The sequence below is a fragment of the Lichenostomus cassidix genome, chromosome 3, assembly GCF_008360975.1.
Source record: "Lichenostomus cassidix isolate B80296 chromosome 3, HeHo_3.0, whole genome shotgun sequence".
NCBI lineage: Eukaryota > Metazoa > Chordata > Aves > Passeriformes > Meliphagidae > Lichenostomus > Lichenostomus cassidix.
In genome coordinates, this window is record NC_139483.1 from 45,332,008 (window position 1) to 45,353,457 (window position 21,450).

Genomic DNA, 21,450 nt, shown 5'->3' on the forward strand with positions numbered 1-21,450 from the left:
CACATTAAGGGTAATTGGCAACATCAGTGAAGAGTCAGCACTTACCCTGTAATGGTCAATTCAACAACACATGTCTAAGTGCCAAACCACAAGCCCTTATAATTCTGCAAACTTGGTTAATTGCTTCTTTTTGGGTTGAGATCATGCTTACATTTATGCCTGAATTAAACTTCACCATTAAAAATAACTTAGACAAATTTTTGTTCCTTAAAATTTTACAGATGAGTTGTAGGCTGAAACACAAACATTTTTTAAGTACATATTGAAAAGCAAACAATGTAACAGCAACTGTATGTTGCTGTTGAGTGCAGCCATTCTGGGCACAAGCTCTGCTCCACTAAAATAACTTCAAATCTGGTACAATTTAGCAGAATCCACCTATCATCTCCAGTTTATTTTCTTGGTGATCTACTGCAGCAAGCCAAAATCTTTCAAATCTTCCACTGAAAATTATCTTCCATTTGTGAAAAATTTGCATGGTTTTATTGACTGTCATTTTACAAGTCCCAACTTGTTACTATTTTTTACTGGAAATTGCTGTTTCCAGGTGAAAGCTTTACACTTATTAACACATGGAAGCAAATATTGCTGCCAGGCCTTCTTCTGCCTTATGTTCTCCCACTATCCATAAAGCTGCCTCTTTCATTCCCTCTGAAATGGTATTGGAGTTGTGTTCCCTACACAAAACAAAGGAAAAAATTGCACTTCAAAATATGACTCTTTTATATATAAAGTGTGGTAGCATCACTTTCTTCTTACTAGCTCTGTGTTTTATTAAAGAACAAGCTGACTGAAGGAGTTAGGTGTTTTCCCCCTGGAGAACAGAAGGCTCAGGGTGGGACCTCATCACGGTTTTCCAGTACTTAGGGGACACAAGGAGCCACACTGAGAGGATAAGGGGCAATGGGTACAAGTTGCATAGAGCGGTTTTGTCTTTTCAAATTTTTTACAGTGGGAAAAAAGAATCACTGGATCTGGCGGAGTTTCCATCACCGGCAGTGTTCAGGATGAGACTGGACAGAGTGCTAGGTAATCTCACCCAGGTTCACCTCTCCATGAAAGGTTGGACCACATGATCTTCCAAGGTCCCTTCCAGCATGGGCTGTTCTGTGATTCTGTGAATCTGTCTACTTCCCCATTAAATCACAATTTACGTGCCTTGCTTGCATGAGTAGTTGCACAGCACTGGTAGATGAGGTATGCAAATAGTCCTTACATTTTTCTGGGCAGAGTAGAATATGCTCTTAAAATATGTGCTCCAAGGTTTACTCTATGTTTTTCTTGTACATGTCTGATATTAAAATCAGAAAGAGATGATAACTTTCAGTGGAAACTGAGGCATTATTTATTTCTGCCTCACAAAACTGCATGGCTTTACAAGTGGTTTGTAACAAGACCCTACAGGGGAGTTTTAAAAGACAACCATGTTAAACCCTGACACACTGGTTAAAAGCGATCAGATGATGCTGAAAATCCAAATTATGGTGACAACAGATCACAGAAATTTAGGGCTTTTCCACAAGAAGGTCTAGATTGTCTTGTCCAGAACTAAAACAACAAGCCACACACTTATGGATTTAAAAAAAACAACAAAAAACAAACAAAAAAAAAAAACCCAAAACATTTTCAGAAGTTTTCTCATGTGAAAAGCTCTTGCTCACCATCTGTCAAGTTCACTGTTATCTGGCAATTCTGAGCATTACCCAAAGGAAGCTATTTGTTTTCTGAAGATCTGAATTTAACCAGCTCCAGATAGCTGACTTTGGATTAGGACCAATATACATAAGACATTTTTGTCATTGTGGATAATTTTTTTCCATCCATGCAATCTGAGAGGATAAAACCCAGCTTAAGTTAAATTACTGTGGTGTTCTGGTTACATATGTTAGTAATTTGTGTGTTTGTTTAATTTTAATTGGATATGAACATAAGCAACCAAGGAGCTATGTTTTCTGTTTGGTACAAGCTTTTTCTATTCCAAATTTTGCAACAAGCAGGTAATCTGAAGGACAACCTCTTCCAGTATTGCAGTCCTGGTTTGACAAATAAAGGTTAAACTTCCACATCAAACAAACATAGCATGACAATCTTTAAACTCTGGTAAATACAAACAGGTGACTGTTTTGTAGCTGACAACTGAGAAATACAGTATCACACTTAGGTCTCTTGAAGCCTCCCCAGTATCTTCAGGAAGCAACATACGACACTGTTTGAAATTAGATTTAAATGTAGCAATCTCTTTCATGTAACATGTCAGTACCTTGTGAACTGACTACTTCCAAATATCGAATTATGTATTGATTCATTGCTTACTCATTGCTCAAGTTACAATTTTAAATACAGTGATTTCGCTTTTTGCAATGATCATACTTTGATTTCTAATATGACAGAAAAAGACATTTTAAAAATAAAGACCAAAAAAAATCCCAAAACCTAAAAAAAAGCCTAAAACAAGGCAAGGAAAAAAGTATTTTTCATCATTTTTTAAAGAAGGAAGGTCATCTTTCCTCTAACCAGAAGACAATGGGAACTTCCATAGAATATTTTATTTCTACAATTTTATTTCTACAATTTTATTCTAGAAATTATTCCTTTATCAAAAATTTCTGATCAGGTAACTAACTTCCTGTAAATCAGGGAAATAAATAATATCTAAATACAATAAGCAAACTGTGTTTCCTGCTGGCCACACTAGAAACCTGTGGCAGAGTTTGAAATCAAACCTTCACTTCCATGTCCCAAAACAGCTGATCAAGCAATGAACTGTTCTTCCTCACTTCACTGATTTTATTTGCCTTTCACTTTCTGTTTAGGGTGCTATAAAAGTGTCCAAACTTAAGATTAGCTTTTGGAAACAGTACAAGAATGTATTTTAAAAGTTCTGTTTATTTTTTATATATTGAAAAATTCTCTAAGGAAACAGCATGTATTTAACAAGCTGCATAGTATAACACTGAATAAATTCGTCATGGACTCAAACATAAACATATTTTGTACCAAAGAACTATCATTATCATCCATTATATTGTTTCCTGGCACATGCTGCAATATAATGGATGATCAAAATCCTCAGATTCTTAATAAAGGTTTCTAAGATTTGATGATGTCTGTTTTGCTATGGAAATTATACTGCTCAAATGCTGTCTGGTCACTCCAACCACAGCAGAAAACAAAGCCAAGTCCAATAATTTAAAAAAAAAACCCCAAAACTAGAATATGAAGACATGAAAATAAGAGAACATACCTGGGTCTTCTATCGATAAGTTCTTCGTTAACCATTGAACAATATCTGAACCTAGGAGCAAAACAAAAGGCATTTATAGATTAGTAAGTTTTCTCTCTCTATTTTTCAGATCCCTGAGGTAAATCATATTGCTCTTCCATGGAAAAGATCTATATTTTTTGCTCAGTTTGCCTAGGGAAAAAAACTACTGACCATTCTATTTCAGTTTAGTTTTCTTTTTTTAACTTTGTTTTAGCAGTGAAACATAGCACTTCTTTCTTTAGGCTAAGACATAAAAAGTAATAGACGTGCATTAAGTGTACAATATAGTCTGCATTTTTAAAATTATGCTACTGCAAAATTTACACAGAAAATCAACATTTTATTAATCTAATACCCCCCATTTAAAAATTAGTTTATCAGTAAAAACATATTCAATTGCCCACATATGTTACCAATGTATCAAATTCAACCCCATGGCTAAGTTCTAGACAGAATTCATTTTTCCCTCGGTGCTAAAACACCTTCCTTACCACTCCAGTCTCCCATGTTCTCTATCCCTTTAATTTACTGACTATCCTTTTCTTTTTATTTAATTTCCTGCCTTGTTTTAAGGTCCCATGCTATTGCCCACCTCTTAACACCTTTGATACCAGATGTCTTGGTGCATTTTACATTGAGTATCCTTCCAACCTCACTAATTGCTAACTTATCTGCTTCTCTTGAGCATGCACTTCCATCAATTGCATTTCTATCACACTTTGCACTTTATGCCACAAGCTGAAGTTAGCTTTCTATCTTGTTTTTCAGATAGAAAGCTATAGCTGAACTTCACCCACTGTGAACATGACTTGCAAAATAAATTATGAAGCATTGCTGCAGACAAAAAAACCAAAACCACATTCATGATTTAAGCAACTTGAAATAACCAAACTGGCTTAGAGGGAGAATGAGTGAAACACTGAGGGATGTCACGTGCATGTTCTTCATGTTTCATGATACCTCCAGTTCAGAAAAGCAATGTAATAGAGAGAGATGTCACGTAGTATTTCTTTATAGAACCAACATTTAAGTTGCTTATCCATTTCCCACCAAGCATAATAACATAACTCTTTTATAAACCTTAAATTTAAAACAATAAAAATCTATACAACTTACATAAATATAAACCAAATCAAAACAATAAAACCTCTTGAATGTACAATAATATATAACATTAGAATGTGGAGCATATTTCCCCATCAATCCCTAGATTCAGATTTCTTCCTGTACTTCACATACTGCATAATTTCCTTTCCTTTCTTAAGGCAATGAAAATGATATTTTAAAAAGGCATTTCAGAGAAGAAAGGAAATTTACTTCTCCTTGTAGCTTTTATTTTATTACACTTAGTGAATACCTTTATCATGTATTTTACAAAGCTTCATTGATTATATCATAGCTTTCCATGCATGCACTACTAAATTGATTATATAGCAATGAAAATCTCTAGTGATTTTACAACGATGTCCAGAGCAGGCATTTTCATTACTGTTAAATGTCTAAATTTTGAGAAATATTAAACTGCAGTGGCACTGTTTCTCATAGCATTTACATGGCTTTATTCCTTAAATGAGGTAATTCACTTTTGCATGCTGTTGGAGGTGTAAAAAATGTTTCAGATATTCTTACCCAAAAATATTCTATTTTTATGTATTTTTATAAATACAACTTTTAGTCCTTTTTTTTATACAGATGAAATTTGAGGCTCACACTGAAGGAAGAATTTTAGTTCAATGTAAGATGAAACTACATAAACCTCAATGATGCAGTTCCAAGCATAGCTACATTTTTCTGTCAGCTCACTAGAGAATTAGTGAGACCTAAATATTTTCCTAAATCTTCAAAGATCAAAGACAAAAATTAGAAAAACAACATGACATTTTTGAATACTGATTTTTAACTTTGTCTTCTTTCAAATCTCTCAGGTACCATATGGGAAGATGTTTTCTATTCTTTTCATCTCTCCTTCTAACACTTCTTTCCTTTTTGTCTCTTTTGAAAACTTTCTTACAGTCACATGCTGTATTCCTCAGTCCTCAGCTCCTGGCATCACATTTGTGCATACATGGTCTGCACATCAGAAATTCCACCTCCACATGTTCCACTGTCTTTTGGCTTATTATAAATAATAGTAGGAAATCTACTTTCTTGAAAATGGCACCATCTGACTATGAAAGTCCATTGCTGCTCTATTCGTGCTTTGTCCTGAAGTCATTCCCCTGGCACATGAAAGCCTGGACAGGAGTTTGAGCCAGCTATTGCATTCAAACACTCTGATGATTTCAGACAAATGACTTTAATGACAGATGAATAAATATCAACATCAACACTCTCCTTCTAGTGTGAAGGCTATTCAAGTAAAACAAACTTGCAAGTAATTTGCCATATTGCAAGTGAGAAATGTATCAGTTCATATGTCTTTGGGAGATCTTGAGGCCAACTCTAGTCCCAAAAGTATAATAAAGGAATTGACCTGTAGAGCTTGCTGGTGTTTTTTAGTGACTAGTTTTAACATCTAATCAACAAAATTGTTACACTCAATCATTGCTGTGCCCTTTTCTAAGGTTTATTACTTATGCAAATGTGTTTCTAAAAGCAAAACCATTACTCTAATTTCTTATCTCAGGAAAAAAAAAAAAAAAGGCAGCAAAACAGGTGAAAATAGGAAAATAATACTTCCTGTGAGTGCAGCTTTGAAAAAAACTGACCAGTAAATTCATGTCATTCTTCATACATCACACTTCACATCTATAGGAATTATGATCCAAGACTGTAAACTTCATTATTTGTAAGCAAGCACTAGTACTTATAGGATGAAAAATCTTTAACCTTCCAGCCAGAAATCTAGCAAAAGGCCAAGCTACTCAGATGATATAAATTTCATGGAAGCTACCACCTTGGTACTGGACTCACCTCAAAAGGAAAATTCAGGCAATGCAAAATAGAAAATGTTTTCTGTGTCAGATGTTCAGTTTTTCTACACTGTTTAATGTGTGATATCAAAGACCTATTTATAACATGGTCAAAGCAGATTCTCAAGCTAAATTCCCCAGGTCTCCCTGCCTCACTTCCAGCAAGCAGTTAACAAGTTGGCCATTACATCTGCAAGGTGCAGAAGACTTCAGTCAAATTGCTGACAATTTTGAAATCCCACAAGAACCTTTAATTGTCATGCCAATTTCTAAAGCAAATAAAACTGGACAAGATAAAGTAATAATTTTTAATAGTATCTTAAAACTAGTAAAAGCTAGTACAAACTCTATGTTTTTAGACATAGAGCCTGAAAGCAGAGAGTGAGATTTCTTTCATGCTAGCACCTATCCAGATAAGGGCAACAAAATTCACAAGATCTTACTCAAGTTCAAAAATAACACAGACTTTCATCTTCTTTAAAGAAATAGGAAAAAACATGTCTATATTCATATAAAAAAATAAAAAGACTCAGTCATGTTCTTTGTAAAATGTACTTGCTGAAAACTCCACAAGTGATTAATTTTAAATGAAATGGTCTCCAAAAATAGCAGTTGCTGAAGCTTTCACAGCATCTTAAGGAAGTATTTTTGAGGAAAGCATGCTCTCTGAACTCTGCAATACTAATTTCCAAGTCAAAGTCATAAAGGCCAAGATAATGTTAAGGTTACCTTTCAGAGAAGATCACCTATTTTAAACAAGTCCTTACAAAGTACATTTGCAAAAGGTGATGGTTCTGACCTATCGAAAATTTCATAGGAATTATAAATCAAATTTCTGCTATGCATAGACACAATGAGCCATGTAAGCCTTGATCTGACAGAAAAAAGATGCAATTGTAGTACTGCAAAAGAAAAGCAAAATTCAAAATGCTCTTTTTTAAAATTCAAAAACATATTTAGTGAAAGAAGAGGTGTTTGCAAGAAAGTATGATTTATTAATCAGAATCACTAGCCATAAGACCACTGAGAAACTTAACTCAATGATTTCTACTTCATAAAGAGCCAAGTTCAACCGTGCGAAGAAAACAGCCTTTTGCTGTTAATATGTTGGTTTAGTAACTAAAATGTGTTCTCCTTTTTAGTTTTACATCTCAGAGTATTTGCAGATGATGACAAAGGAAGGTGACACAGGAAGCTCTCCTGCATTGGTGATACCTAGAGAGAGAGTTTTGCTGTTGACCATCAAGAATTTTGCCATCCGGGCTCTCAGGAGCAACACAACCACCATGGTTTTGTTTGCCCAGCACTGTGGAATCTGGTTTGGTGTTGAAACCACTGTTTGGCACTGAAAGGCAGGAGCAGATCATTCCAGTGCTCCCTCGAGGGAGCCTCTTGGTCAGCTGGGTCAGCTTCAGCGCTTCACCACCACCTGGCCTTGAGAGCCTGGAGAATTTTCTGCAGGCCAGCTCACAGTACAGAAAACTTAATAAACACAACTCTAGAAAGTATCAGTGTCTAAATTTAAGACAAGACTATTACTAAATTAGTAAGGACATAGTATTGTATTTCCATTGTTTCCTTTTATATTTTTACATTGGGAGAGGAGGGAATTGGGTCATTTTAACTTTCATCATCAACATCATCACTTAATGGTGATACATCAAGAAATTAAGTTTAGTCACTAATATACATTTCAAAATCCTTGGTCAGGATTGAAAAAAATACAACATGCAACTTCATTTCTCACCAGTGATTCAGATATCCGAAACACAGAAACTGGATTAGGTGAGCAGGGAGACTGTAAAGCCAGTGGTCTCTCAGGTTCTCAGCATCATCTGTTTTTGCACAAAATTTTCTGTCTAATGGAGGGTAGGACTCAGCAAGGAAGGGCTTTCACTGGTGAATGGAACAGAAATGATGTGCACCCTCCCTGAAGTTTTCAGTCACAAACCATAGCATATGTTGCTACAGTCATATCAGCATGGATATTTTACAGTTTCTTTTCTTTATCTGATAAAGAGAGGAAATGACTCCTTATGCATTTGTATGAATTCTTCATGCACATATCTCAAAGAAATCAAATACCAGATACAGTATGTACAGCCAGAAGGGCAGAGGGAAGGAAAAAAATGGGTATATTATATTTGGGTTAAAGTATGACTATGATTACACATGATTATCCAGTACCCAAACTGGATTATTCAGATTAATTTTTCTTTAAGAAAAGAGAGGCTTTGCATCACTTGATCTCAGTATCCACAGAAAGGTAAAAGACGGATGTGAGGACTCCCCTCTTAGAGGGGTTGCTGAAGAGCTTCAAGGAACATATACCCCTTTAATTCTTTCCACCCAATATTTTTAGTTATTAGTTTTTTTCCTTCCTTTTCTCTATTATTTTGGATTAATGTAAAATACATTTATAGATTTAACTTGGTACAATTTTTTACCATGAATGGCAACAGAGCTGACATTGTGATAATTTGAATACACTGCTGATTGCACTTCCATGTTTAACTTTCTGACCTTTACTATTTAAATGGGTTGACTTTTTAAAAGAAAAAACATCATTGATCAAAGTGCAATTTGATTAAGGAAATTATTTACATCTCAACTTTCCCACACATTTCTGCTACTTGCTTTTTAGAATTACTGATGAAAACAAATGCAGAAACTTACCCCTTTGACTTATTATAATTGAGGGTGGACCATGCATGAGTTTGATTTCTGTTAAACCTTAAGCAAGCTTTGACCCAGCTGAAAATTTTAAAATCTCATCTGAATAATACTAACTGTACAGGAAATATTACATATTTTAATGAAACTACTCAAGCACAAAAGCAATTACAATTTTATAGTTTTAAAACAATATAAGCTGAAATATACTTTTTTCCAAAGTGAAGGTAGCTACAGGAATTTGCAGAAATAAAACCCTCAGATGAATCATCCTACTGCTTTTGAGTTGGACTCTTTCATTCTCTGCTGTAAGCAGTCCTCAGAAACACTCAAGCCCAGAAGGGCAGAAAGGATCCATAATTCTGGCTAGCCTGCTCTTGTGGAAAGAACAACATGTTGCTTGATACAGTGATGACTTTCTCCATCAGAGAGGAAAATTCATCCACATTCATACTGTGAAAGAGCTAATAAATAATGCAAAAACCTTTTCCACTTCCATACCTATATGAAATAAATTAATGGTACTGACCAACAAATTCCAGTTATATAAATCCTGCACTCACACTCTGTTTCCTAATCAAGCTTCAGAGCAGAAATCCGGTTCATAAGCACTAAAAGGATAGTTAAATATGCTGTGTATCTGTGCCACTCTTTATTCTAAACATGTCAATCCTCACAGGTCCCTGTCTCCTCCAGCAAAAGGAATTGCCACTTCATTCCAGCAACATTTATCTTTAAAGTTTCCCAAAAGATATTCTCTACCCAGATCTCCTCCACAGCCACAAGTGACTGTTTTACAAATGACACTGGCTGTGCATAACTGGCAATATATCAGTAACCACAGATGAAACCCCTGTAATCCCAAGGCTCTTATCCTAAACACTAGGGTTTAGCATCTTGCTGAAGAACATTGCTCCATGCTAAACATTTGAAAGACAAGAGTGATGCTGTTTAGAAAAACTAAGTAGCATGAAAGCCCAGCACAGCCTTTCTACTGAAAAGGAATTTTTATGCTTTTCTTCAAAATGATGTAAAGCCTTGTGATCTTGATTAACTATAATGTCGCTGTTGAGCCACTAGCAGAGTAAAGAAGAACCAGTTCTCAGTGGCAAGAAGGAAAGACCTTTATTGTTTTGATTTCATCATATATATAGAGTTTTCAAAGGTCACCCAGATTGGTGGGCCAGAAGCCTCCCCCTAGGCCTGATTGGCCAGGCCTGCACCGTCCAGATCTTGGGACACTGTTTTTAATAACATCCAAACTTTATCTTTATTTATAAAACACAAAAAGAATTCTCATGGGAAAAGCCTGTGCTAGCCACATAATAGAATGTGCACATGACATGCAAAATCTTAACAACCTCCTCTATGTAAAAAGTATTTGTGGGGGGAAAAAGCCCATAAAATATAAGTAGAATTTTGAACACCATAAAAATGTCCTGAAGAAATTTCATTTATGAGAAATCATCAGCTCCACATAAAAAAGAAAAACAAAACAAAAACCAACCAATCAAACAAAACCAGAAAAAAATGCACTAAATTTTTAAATATTGTATGCATTCTTCAAGCAAAACTTCTAAAGACTGAGATAAACAAGGAGGCCAGGAGACTTATCAGTGAGATCTACTTGATTTCCTGTTCATTATAAAACTTAAATGATGGTAAAAGAAGAAGCTAAATGGCTTCCAGCTCTTCTCATCATGTCCCATCCTTCTTCTCTCAGTCACTTCCTCTCTATCCTTCAAACACCTGCAGACATATTTGGGTACTATTAAGAGACAAACAGCCAAGAATTCAGCCACTCATCATGTTCTCCATCCATCATTAACTTCATGAACCCAAGCTAAATCACATTCTTCAAAATAGTTTTGCATCCAGTGCCAAGTGGACAGCAGGAAGCCTCCAAACACCAAGCATAATGATGTCCATGCTCTTCCCAGCACAGTGTGTACTGTGTAAATCAACAGGCAATAAGGCTGTTCTGCCCCACCTTGTAGGAGAGTGCCCAGCTTCAAGAACATTTTTTTCTATCTCTCTCAGTGATAATGTAATTTCTTTTTTAAAAGAATGAGAAACTCCACATGGAAGAGAACAGTCTCTACTGTCTGCTAATTGCATTCTCTAAATCAGGAGGCAACTTAGTCCAAATTTCTGCTCAGACACAAGCAGTTTCAAGTATTTGGATCCAAGTGTCTCCCCCTCAGTCTTTAGCCATTCTGGCTGGGGCAGTCTGGTTGTGGGCCCTTTTAATTCCTTTTGCTCGAACTGTAACTCTTTTGTGTTAAATAGCTTGGGAGATAAGAAGAGAAAATAAATTATTTACTACCCTGTAGGACACCTGTGTGGGAAGTTGAGCACCTGGAGTCCCATACCTACTGCTGTGCAGTCTGCTTAATGGGAAGCAGAACAGCACTGGCAAGTGTACCCTGGTGCAGAACACAGCAGGGTTTGAATATAAGAGCAGCCAGCCTCAAGAAAAGCTGAGAAGGAAATGGATATGTGATTCCTGTTCCAAGTTTGACCTCCCATTCCTGCAATAACATATAAAAGGGCAGCAGTAACATCACTGTTGACTAACTGTTGAACTCTCACTCTGAAAAATTCATCCAAGACTATTTCAGGAAAAGTGACAATGTATTCTTAAGGGGAAAAATTTGCTGCTTGCTATAAATAGTTCATCTAGCCTTCTTTTCATATCTACTAGATGTTTTGCTGTGTCTCGCTGAAAACTCTGTGTATAAAAAACACAGGTAGATTGATAAGCATATGTTCTTTCTCTCATACACATATCAGTAAGTGCTTGCACATTGCACTTTGATAATCTTAACAACACAGTAGAAGCTGCCTGAGTTTATCTCTGCCACAATAAATGCTTTTGTTTTCTTATTTTTTTACATCAGCAGTTTGAAAATTGTGTGTAAAACCAAATACCCTCCAAGTTCAACAAAAAAGCTTTGTGAAACTCTTCACCATGCTTCAAGAAACTATGTATTTTTTTCACATTAATATCTCTAAGAAATACAATATTTTCCTTCAAAAATGCTTCTTCTAATTCTTGCCGTACTGCCCCCCAAAAGACACCCACACACAGATGGCAGTGGAAGGAAGTGAGGAGAAATGTAATTTCTGCTAGACACTTTAACATTCATGGAGGATTTTCACAGGGGAAAATCCTCAAGTCCTAATTCAGGGGTAATGGGAATAAATATATAAAGACTTTTATATATATATATATAAATATGTAAGACTTGACTTGGGATTTTGACTCCAAGAAGAAAGTCAGTTGGGACACAGTGACTCGCGGTTTTGACATTTGCCCAGCAACAATGTCAATGTACTTCCTTCTTCACAAAGTGCTCCTACACAATAATAGTTAATTTATACAGTTGATTTGAAAATGGGTTTTTCCACTGTTGCTATTTCAAAACACGCTTTCAGTGACTCATGCTCTTACTGTTCTCTTCGCTTAAGACTCTCAAAACTGATGTCCAAAAAACCCCCTTTGATCAGCGTAGATTTCCTGAATAACCCAAGCTATTAAATTTAGTCATTTTGACTAAAATCCACTAAAATACTAAATTTTAGAGAGATTTAGTGATGGCAAACATAACAGCATAATGTGATGTTCTGCAGAAGCTCCTTAACCACAAGTTTCCCAAGAATTTGATCATTACCCAGCCATTCTCACACATTCAGAAACATCTCCAACAGGAAACCTCAACAAAAAATTCTACAATACAGCAGTTGCACAAAATACTTACCTTCGGAGATACAATCCAGTGTAGGAACACAGGCTACAGCAGAAAGTCCCAAAACAAGAAGTTCATAACAAATGCCAAGACATTGCAGAACAATAATACTTTGGCCAAAGCAGTCATCTGGGGGGTTTAGTTGTTTATTCCCATTGTTCCACAGCCTGTAGCACAGATCAGCTATTTTTCAACTAGTAATAAATGTAAAATATAATATAAAATAACTTTTGCTGAAGCTGAGTAGAAATCTTCAACCTTAATCCTAGTATTCAAGTGTTACACCAGAAATGTCACTGACTCTGATCAGAACTTTGCTCAAGGCTTCTTTTTTCCTATTTGAAATATGGAATGTTTTAATATTCAATAGACCACAGAAAGTTCAAATGAGTTTCTATTCTTGATTAAGCTGTGCTGGATGTTTTTGTGGTATTTCCTCCAGATCCATGATTATTTTAATACTGCTATGTCTCAGAGTTTACACTTCAAAGATGTGCTACAGGGCAACATTTTCAAAAGGGAAAAGAAATTAAGTTATTCAAATTTTAAGTACCTGTATTTTGGAGCATTAGTCTGACTGAAAAACTAATCCCATTCAGTTTTTACCAAAATGTGGGACTGTTTCAAGACTTTATCATGCTCAGTTGCTTGGCATAACAAAAATCACTTACATTATGTAGTATGGAATGTGTAAGAAATAAAACTGACCTTTGCTCCACCTTGATACTTCCACCAAGTTCAGCTTATTTTTAATATGCAGTCTTTCATCACTATTCAGAGATTATTAATTTATTCTATATGTCAGTAATTGTGCTGTACAACTATCTGAAGCTGATATTACTGGGTCTGTTCTCAAAGACATAAAAATTTCATTGTTCTTGCCATGGTAGTTCTTCACATACACACTTCAACCATCCTGTCACAATAAAGGTAAAATTTATTAGCTCTTGAGGAAATTTCCCAAATATTCATTGAAATGTAAGCTCTGCTGACACCTGAAATTCTCCAAAATGACTTATCCATCAATGGACATTTATTAAAAATTGAGATAGACATGAACTAACATTTTAATATGCAATCAACAGTTCTTGGGTTTAAAATAAGCTTAATCATATTATCCATATTAAGCAACATATTTCTATCTCAAACTGAAAATTGAAGTATGGTATATGCTCATTTATGTGAGTATATACACCAGTCATTTTATACATTATGCTCCCATCCACCATAATAAACTTAGCAAACCAAGAAAGAAAACTTAGAGAAAATAAATCCCTCTACATTTCAGTTTACCAGGTTCATTCTCTTGCTACTGTGTTTCCCTAGGGACATTTACATCAGCATTTGCTAGATATTAATTGCATCCCTGTAGCTAGTATTGGCTTTTTTTCTATGACATTTTTATAGAAATTCAAAAGTAACCTTTCTGCTTTGACACATAACTCAGTACCACATTAATCAAATAGATTTTTGAAGCAAAGTACTTTGCTTTCCATCAGTATCAGGTAATAATCATAGAGCCATCACTAATGTCTTTATTTTAGGAATGTCTCTTGGAGCCTGGACAAAGTTACAATCTCTGCAAGAACCTTCTGTTTTCTGCCATCCCTACCCTCACATTCATGACATCCAGAGCAACCATTTAATAACACAAATCTACAAGCTCATGGAAAGCATTTGTAAGCTTATGTGAAAAAGCTGGAGAGAGTAATTTTTCACCCTCCTTTACCAAGAAGAAGAACGATAAAAAAGACATTATTCTGAACAATCCTGAACCATTAGCCCAAGATGTAGCCTTTGGTATTTATTTCTACGGAAAAGATAATAGTTCCTCATCCTGTGCTGTGGATTTTGGAGGGCTAGAGAACAGAGAAGCATTTTGAAAAGATCAACCTGTAAGTATTAGTGCAATAAATAAAACTGTGTGTCCTGGAGTCTGGATTCTATTCCTCATGTTATTTCACTGCACATTTCAATGTTTTATTTCTCTAGATGAAACAGCTGAGAACTGATGGTGTCTTACTGTGAACATAGGATGGCTCTTTTATAACTTAGACTTGGGAGTACAGAAGCTCCTTGTAAAGATGATACTGTAGTTCATTATTTTTTTCCTTCTTTGCAAAATGCAGAGAAAAATTAGGTTCAAACTGTTGCCTAGGAGTATGCAGTGATGTGAATACTACTTTTAGCACCTGTTGCGTCTTTGCTGTTTACATTGTCTGAGTAAGACTAAATAGTACCAAGATGTAAAATCACCCTTGGTGAGGAAACATGTATAAACAACCTTTCAGATACCTATCCAGACCAGTCCTGGCCCTCTTCTTCCCAGCCCCTGTACACAACCATTGCTTTGAATTTTGGTCTCTCCATGTAATTTTTGAGGACCTGCACATATTTTATGTAAAATTGTTAATGGCCACCATTTCTTCCTTAACCATCAACTGCAGACTCAGGAACAGGTGATATACCTTCTCTTGGGAAAATAAAGGCAGAATCAGTACAGAAATATAAAGCAAATAGATATCCAGTACTAGGACTCCTGTTTACTATTGGAAGGTAAAAGTAGACACAACTCTGGTGTTGAGTCCCTGGAGAGAATAAAGATTTGTCTGTCAGGTAAGGAATTGTGCTGTCTACATGTAATATGGTCCCAAGGTTGGGAGGGAAGGGGAAAGAAGATGTTTGGGAAAAACGTGTTCTTGCTTAATCTTCTTACATCCTGAAAAGAGCAAAAAAAAATTCATCAGCAGATTACAAAAGGAAACTAACAGCCCTCGCCTGCAATAGGAAATAAAAACCAACAAACTCCCAAAATACAAAAATTTTAAGTATTTCTTCATAGCTAAACATACCCTGTTCAATCTGGCACCAACAATTAATGTGATTCTCCCACTACCTTACTGTCAGATAAGATGTATGTGGAGAGCAGCAAAGGGTACTTGTGCTCAGACTAGCAAATAGCCTGGTTATGGCAGGAGGCAGATCACTTCCCCTTGATAGCCTGGGAACAAAGCCATTCTCCTCTCCAAAATACAGGGGAAAGGGAGTAGTGGTAATATGACTGGTGAGAGTTTTTGTTGATGCAAAACAGGATGGATATAGATCATCTAGGAAGGAAGTCTTAAGTACCTTATCCCGTTCAAATTTCTGCTTCACTTTGAACGAGGCAGGTTTATGCTTCAAAACTAGGTATACAGTAGGCTGTTTTAGTCCTCCTTTCTACTATTCCAATTCTATCTGACCCTGCAAAAAACTGGGCTAGCCACATAAACAGCCAGTAAAACATGCTGTTCTTAAGGGAGAAATGATCAGTCTATTTGTCCTGCAGCACACAAACACAGCAGCAATTCAAACTAGTCAGGAAATATCAGAAGAATTTCTTCATCTCAAATTCACTGTTCTCTTTTTTCATTAACTTAACAAAGAGTATGTCTTTGACCATGGTCATTTCTGGAGCAATATTCCATGATTTTAAGAAATGGCTCATGGAACATACTTATATACTTCTAATTTTGGTGGGGTTCTTTTTGGTGGGTTTTTTTGGTGACGAAAGTGATGGCTTACTAATTTAGGTGAGTATATTAAGAAAAATCTATAGATTCAACTTTAAAACTCGTTCCCTTTCTTACTTATAGTAATGAGTTCCCCCCCCACCTCGTATTACGCTTCTAGAAATGACTGTCACTCAGGGAAAGGAATCAGCAAGGTTTTACTACTGTTAATACACTTTACATTGCAGCAATTTTTCCTTCTCACATTTTTAAAATTATCATTTAGCTTGTGTTCCAAAATATGTCCTTGCTAGTTGGTGTTTTCTTCCTTTTAGCAAGTAAGGTAACAAAGGTAAACAAGTTCTTGTTCTTCAGACAAGAACATGTGAGCACAGAGAAAATAGAGGAAAATTACAGCTCTGAGCACATATTCTTATAATGAAGCACCCGCAAGTAACTCTTGCTACATATATAGCAAATACAAATACGTAATCCTTTCATGATGCCTAAATGTGATGCAGTCTAAACTTAGTAAAAATTATGAACACCAAACCAACCATATCAGTGAAGGCAGATGATCTGGCAGCGGTAGGAGTTATTCTGCTGTTTCGTATTGCAGAGCTCGTTCAGTAATTTTAGTATGGAAGCATTTTATACTAATTGCTATTCAAACACATTGGAACAGTGAGTCCCCCTGCTAAGGATCCTACAATCAGCATTTCTGATGTGACAATTTAACTGAATAATGAGGATTTTCTGTGTTGATCATGTTCAATGGTTGCTCAATAAAGCCCCTGACTTGTTATTCTCTGAGTTTCCCCAGCCAAAAGTGCATTCCTCAAAAGGATGCTTCATGAATCACAACAGAACCTGTGAGACATTAGTTTCTTACCTTGCAGCAAATTCTGAGGCTGTCAAACTTCATTTTGATATGAAGTGCAACCCCAACATCAAACAACAAAGCTTTGCAGAAACTGAAAAACTTAAAATATTTTCCTTCAATGCTATAAAAATGTGTGATTCAACAGGGGCAAAACCTATTTTTCAGCATAAAAGAAACAGAATTTTTCATTTTCAGCTTTCTGACTCATACAACAGCTTCTAATGGAAGTATAATAATAAAATAATAAAACAAAAACTCAGTATTTCAGCACTTCCTGACAATGTCAACATCAAAAAAATTCTCCTGAAAAAGTGTGGCTCTGAAAACATTTCACAGCAGAAAACTGGATTGCCATGTATTGCGTCAGAAATGCTTTTAACGGGTAATTCTTCTAAATTAAGCAGATGTAAAGGGCTTGAACAGAACTAAGATGGATGTGCCTCATTATCTTAGGATTCTATGATCTCTTTGACAGGACCAGAGGACAGTGCCATAGGATCTGCTACACAGAGCTCTCAGGGACACTCGATTGATAGTTTTAGACACAGGAGACAAAAAAGGAAGAGAATAGTGGGCAATTTCATCTGCCTTTTTCTCTTAACATGTTACCTTGTCAATAATTATCAGAATAAGTAAAAATTTTTATTCCACTATATATCTTTAATAACGTGCCACTTCCATTTTAACCTAAACTAAATGCAAAGATATTTTCATTGCGCAGTGTAAACACATAACAACAGCAGTGATAGCTCTGCTTATATCATGCCTCTCTCTTCATGATGAGTCATCTCTCCTCTTACCATGTAGTAAAGAAAACAGATGAGCCTTGAAAAGCTAACACATTTTGCAATTTTATATAGCAAATACCATTTGGAAAATGCATTTGTAAAATCACAACTCCTGTAACTACTATATCAGTTTGCAGACAGTGAGTTATATACAGAGGGGATGAGAATACCTGGGAAGTATCTGGAATTTAGCTTCTAAAAGACATTTCTTTGAAAGTAAGAGTAACAGTGAACTTACTATTTTGGCAGTTTTGAATCATATCCTTTTAAGCTTTAATTTCAAGTATATTTTTAATTCTGGTGCTATCCTTAAAAGAAATGTCTATTTATTGAATGAGAAATCAAAGGGAATATTATAAAACCATTTTCTCAGTTGCAATGGGAAAATCCAAAGTAACTCCATTACAGTCACTAAAAACACTTAAAAAGTTTCAAATCAATCTAGTTTCAAGAAGTAGTTGAAAAAGATACTGAAATATAGCTCAAATTCTTCTCAGCTATGACATATGTTGAGACTTACATAAAACAAACAGCAATTTAAAGTTGCTTATGAAACTTAAAGTTGATTTCTTTACTCTTTACAAGCTCAGTATGGATACAAAATTGTATTGAAACCATAATCATCTAGAGGGTTTTACTTCTCACATAAAAAAAATACCCTATTCAATACTGTGAATTTTTATATTCAACTGCACCTTTGCTACCACTCACAGGTGAAAGGCATTTGCAAAAAAAGGGGCTCCAAATCTTCATCTTGTTTAAGAAGGTGTTCTGATTGTCTCTCAAGCAGCTTCCTGTGCCATGCAAACTAAAGCATTCGTGCTCTAAATTGAGCATCGTCACACTATAAAGAAGAAACACTTAGACTATTTTGACATGAAACACATTTGTTTTACCAGAGGCATTAGCAATGTGATGATGTTCCCTCCCTTCATCAAAAACACTTCCTTTGTCTGAAGTACAGTTGATGCCTTCACAAGGAGACCTAGACAAATGGTGGTAATTAGAATCAAGTATGTAAAAACCAGGAGCAGCTGTGCTCCCTCCTCCCTGTGTGTAGGGAAGCTGAGGGATAAAAGGTCTCTGGGGTGTCAGACAGTGAGTGTCTTAGATGCCAGTTAGGTAACTATGCTGAACACAAAACAAAAAGAAAGAAAAGTGGCTATGTACAAACAAGGAGGACAAGGTTATTGGGGGACACATTATTTGAAGGACCTTTCTTGGGTTTGACATATGTGGTTGCCTGCACCAAGGCTGGTTACCTATATTTGGCACAAGGGAAAGGCTTTGACAGAAGAATGATCTCTGCTTAAAAAAGCTTTTCAGCAAGGGAAACAATGCTCAGTTTGTCGCAGAAGATGCACTATTAAAGTGTTGTTTCCTAAAGATGTGAAACTTACAAAGTGCCCTGCAAAGAATTACAGAAAATAATTAAATTGATTTACAATTTGTGCAATTGTATTAGGAAGAACTCCAGCAGCATTAAGTCCTCCAGTACTACAGTGATGAAGTACACAGTTCACTTTATAGCTGTGGCAGTAGCTGGAGAGGCCAAACGGAAAGACTGCTGCCACAAAGAGAGAACAGTAAAGCCAATGATGAAAATGCAAGAGGCTTAATTTTAAGCTGCTCTTAGGAGCCACAGGTTATGCTAGTATGCTTTGACAACACTAGTTGTTGTTTGTTTGGTTTTGGTTTTTTTTGGCGGGGGGCGGAGTTTGGTGCATACTCTACTCAAAACATTAGAAAGAACATAAAGAATAACAGGCAGATTTTCATGTCACTTCAAATGGGAAGATTCAAGCTTAAAACCATTGATTTTTACACTGCTGAACTATCTATTGCAAGTACTTCTTTAATAATGAATGACCCTTGGTCTATTTATTTATAAAAGCCATGCAAGATACAGGAAACATACAGATAAAGGTCAGTGTTTAACATGATGAATTCAGGCAGGACTTCAAAGTATATCAGGCTTGTTATTGATTTTATTTCATATGAAAATTCCTCATATCATCTGCATTGATGGTTGGGCATAAGATAAATGGGCTTTGGTGCATTTTTTTATTAATGTTAGCAATCAATTTGGGTTTAATCCATTATATTTTATCCTATGTATTCCTTCACAGAAAGAGATTTTAAGACACTTGTTAGGCTTTTCCTTTTATGTAGTAGGTTGCAAACTTTTGCAAGTAAATTTGCCCATTTGTGCCACAAAGCATGAAAAAATGATATTTGTCATTACAGCCTATATATTTGAAACCTCTCTTTGTGGACTGCTATTATCTGCTGGGGCAACTTAAATTGATCAGCTACCCTCCTAAAGCTAGCATGTGCTGCAAATGAATGCATACTCATATTATATAGCACTTATTTCAAGCTCTGCTCTCCCATATCTCATTTTCTTCTTATAAATGTATACTTTGATGTTAGCAGGTTGTGTCTTTAAACATAGCTTCAGCTATGGACAGCTCATAGCTGCCTTGTGTAGCTAATTCTTTATTCTCTCCTCTATGAGAGTTGCCATTTTCTTAACCCCAGGAAGACGCTGTAAAGGTTTCAGTATTTCAAGACTGTTTGCTTTGCCTTGCTTCCCAGGTAAAAATCCCTTGAGTTATAATTATCTCACACTAACACCTTTTTCTGTGTTTACTGTTTAATTGCATCACTCTGAAAAAATGCGCATTTATGGGTTTGGTTTCTTAAGGTAGCATTTTGAATAGTAATGTTTGACTTGTTTTGATTCAGAACAGCCTGTATTGGTGAAACAGAACTGACTAGTTTGCACCCACTAGTCACCATTTGCTAATGTCAAACAGTCTCCCTAGTGCATAAAATCTTGACTCTATCTTGTACAAAAGTTATTGTAATTGCACTGTTTTGCCAGGTTTTTCTTTTTTTGCTGTTACTTAAGTGGGTGAGAGGGGATATAAACTGAATACTTGAGCGATGAAAAGAGCTCAACTTCAGGCTTTCTCTCTGGTTTTGTTGCACTATAACCATCTATTACCCTGAGTATCTGCCAGATAAAAAGGTCATGAAAAAATATAGCATGTATATAACACTGATCCCTCTTTTCCAGCACTTTAATTCCCTTCATGTCCTTTACATTTTTTGAAATGCTAATTACACTCAGTCTGCTGTGTTATACAGAAGTTGCTTTGGGAAAACAGGATAAGGACAATTTGTGTGATTCAATGCTGGGCCTGACACTGCTAATAAACACCCTCGACTAGAAACTGTAGAGAAGAACCTTGCAGATAATGAGTAAACACCTTTGGGAACTCAAGGCAAAATCTCACTCCTAATGGGTGCACCCATATTCTGTTAGATTTCAGACAATTAACTGGGTCCCTAAAGCAGCCAAAAAGGGAGTCTGTCTTATGTGAGGGTACCCAGTGCAGCGCTGGCTGAGAGTGATTTTGGGATTCCAAGTTCTGCTCCCCAGTAGGATGGCAGCTGCCCTAAGAACCCTTATGCTGGTACCCAGCTCCTGGCAGCAGCAGGAGCAGCCACAGGACTCCCATCTCCTCAAGAACAGCAGGAGCCCAGGGCCCCAACCACAGGGACAGGTGGCTTCTTTTTGGTTTTCTCTGACCTTGCTGGGTGAGGCCCATTAATACTTTCAGACTCCTCACCCATAATCATAAAAACTAGACCACTTTTTCATAGCTGCCAAGACACTCCAT

General features: G+C 36.1%; 1 protein-coding gene across 6 annotated transcripts in view; it reads right to left on the minus strand.

The window, feature by feature from the left end:
* RGS7 (regulator of G protein signaling 7) overlaps positions 1-21,450 on the minus strand; it is a 267,321-nt gene that overhangs the window by 98,705 nt on the left and 147,166 nt on the right. For all 6 annotated transcript variants that reach the window (XM_085055561.1, XM_085055563.1, XM_085055560.1 and 3 more), the window contains exon 4: positions 3,245-3,295. In XM_085055561.1, coding sequence (XP_084911687.1) covers positions 3,245-3,295 — 51 coding nt within the window. The remainder of the gene's footprint in view (positions 1-3,244; positions 3,296-21,450) is intronic.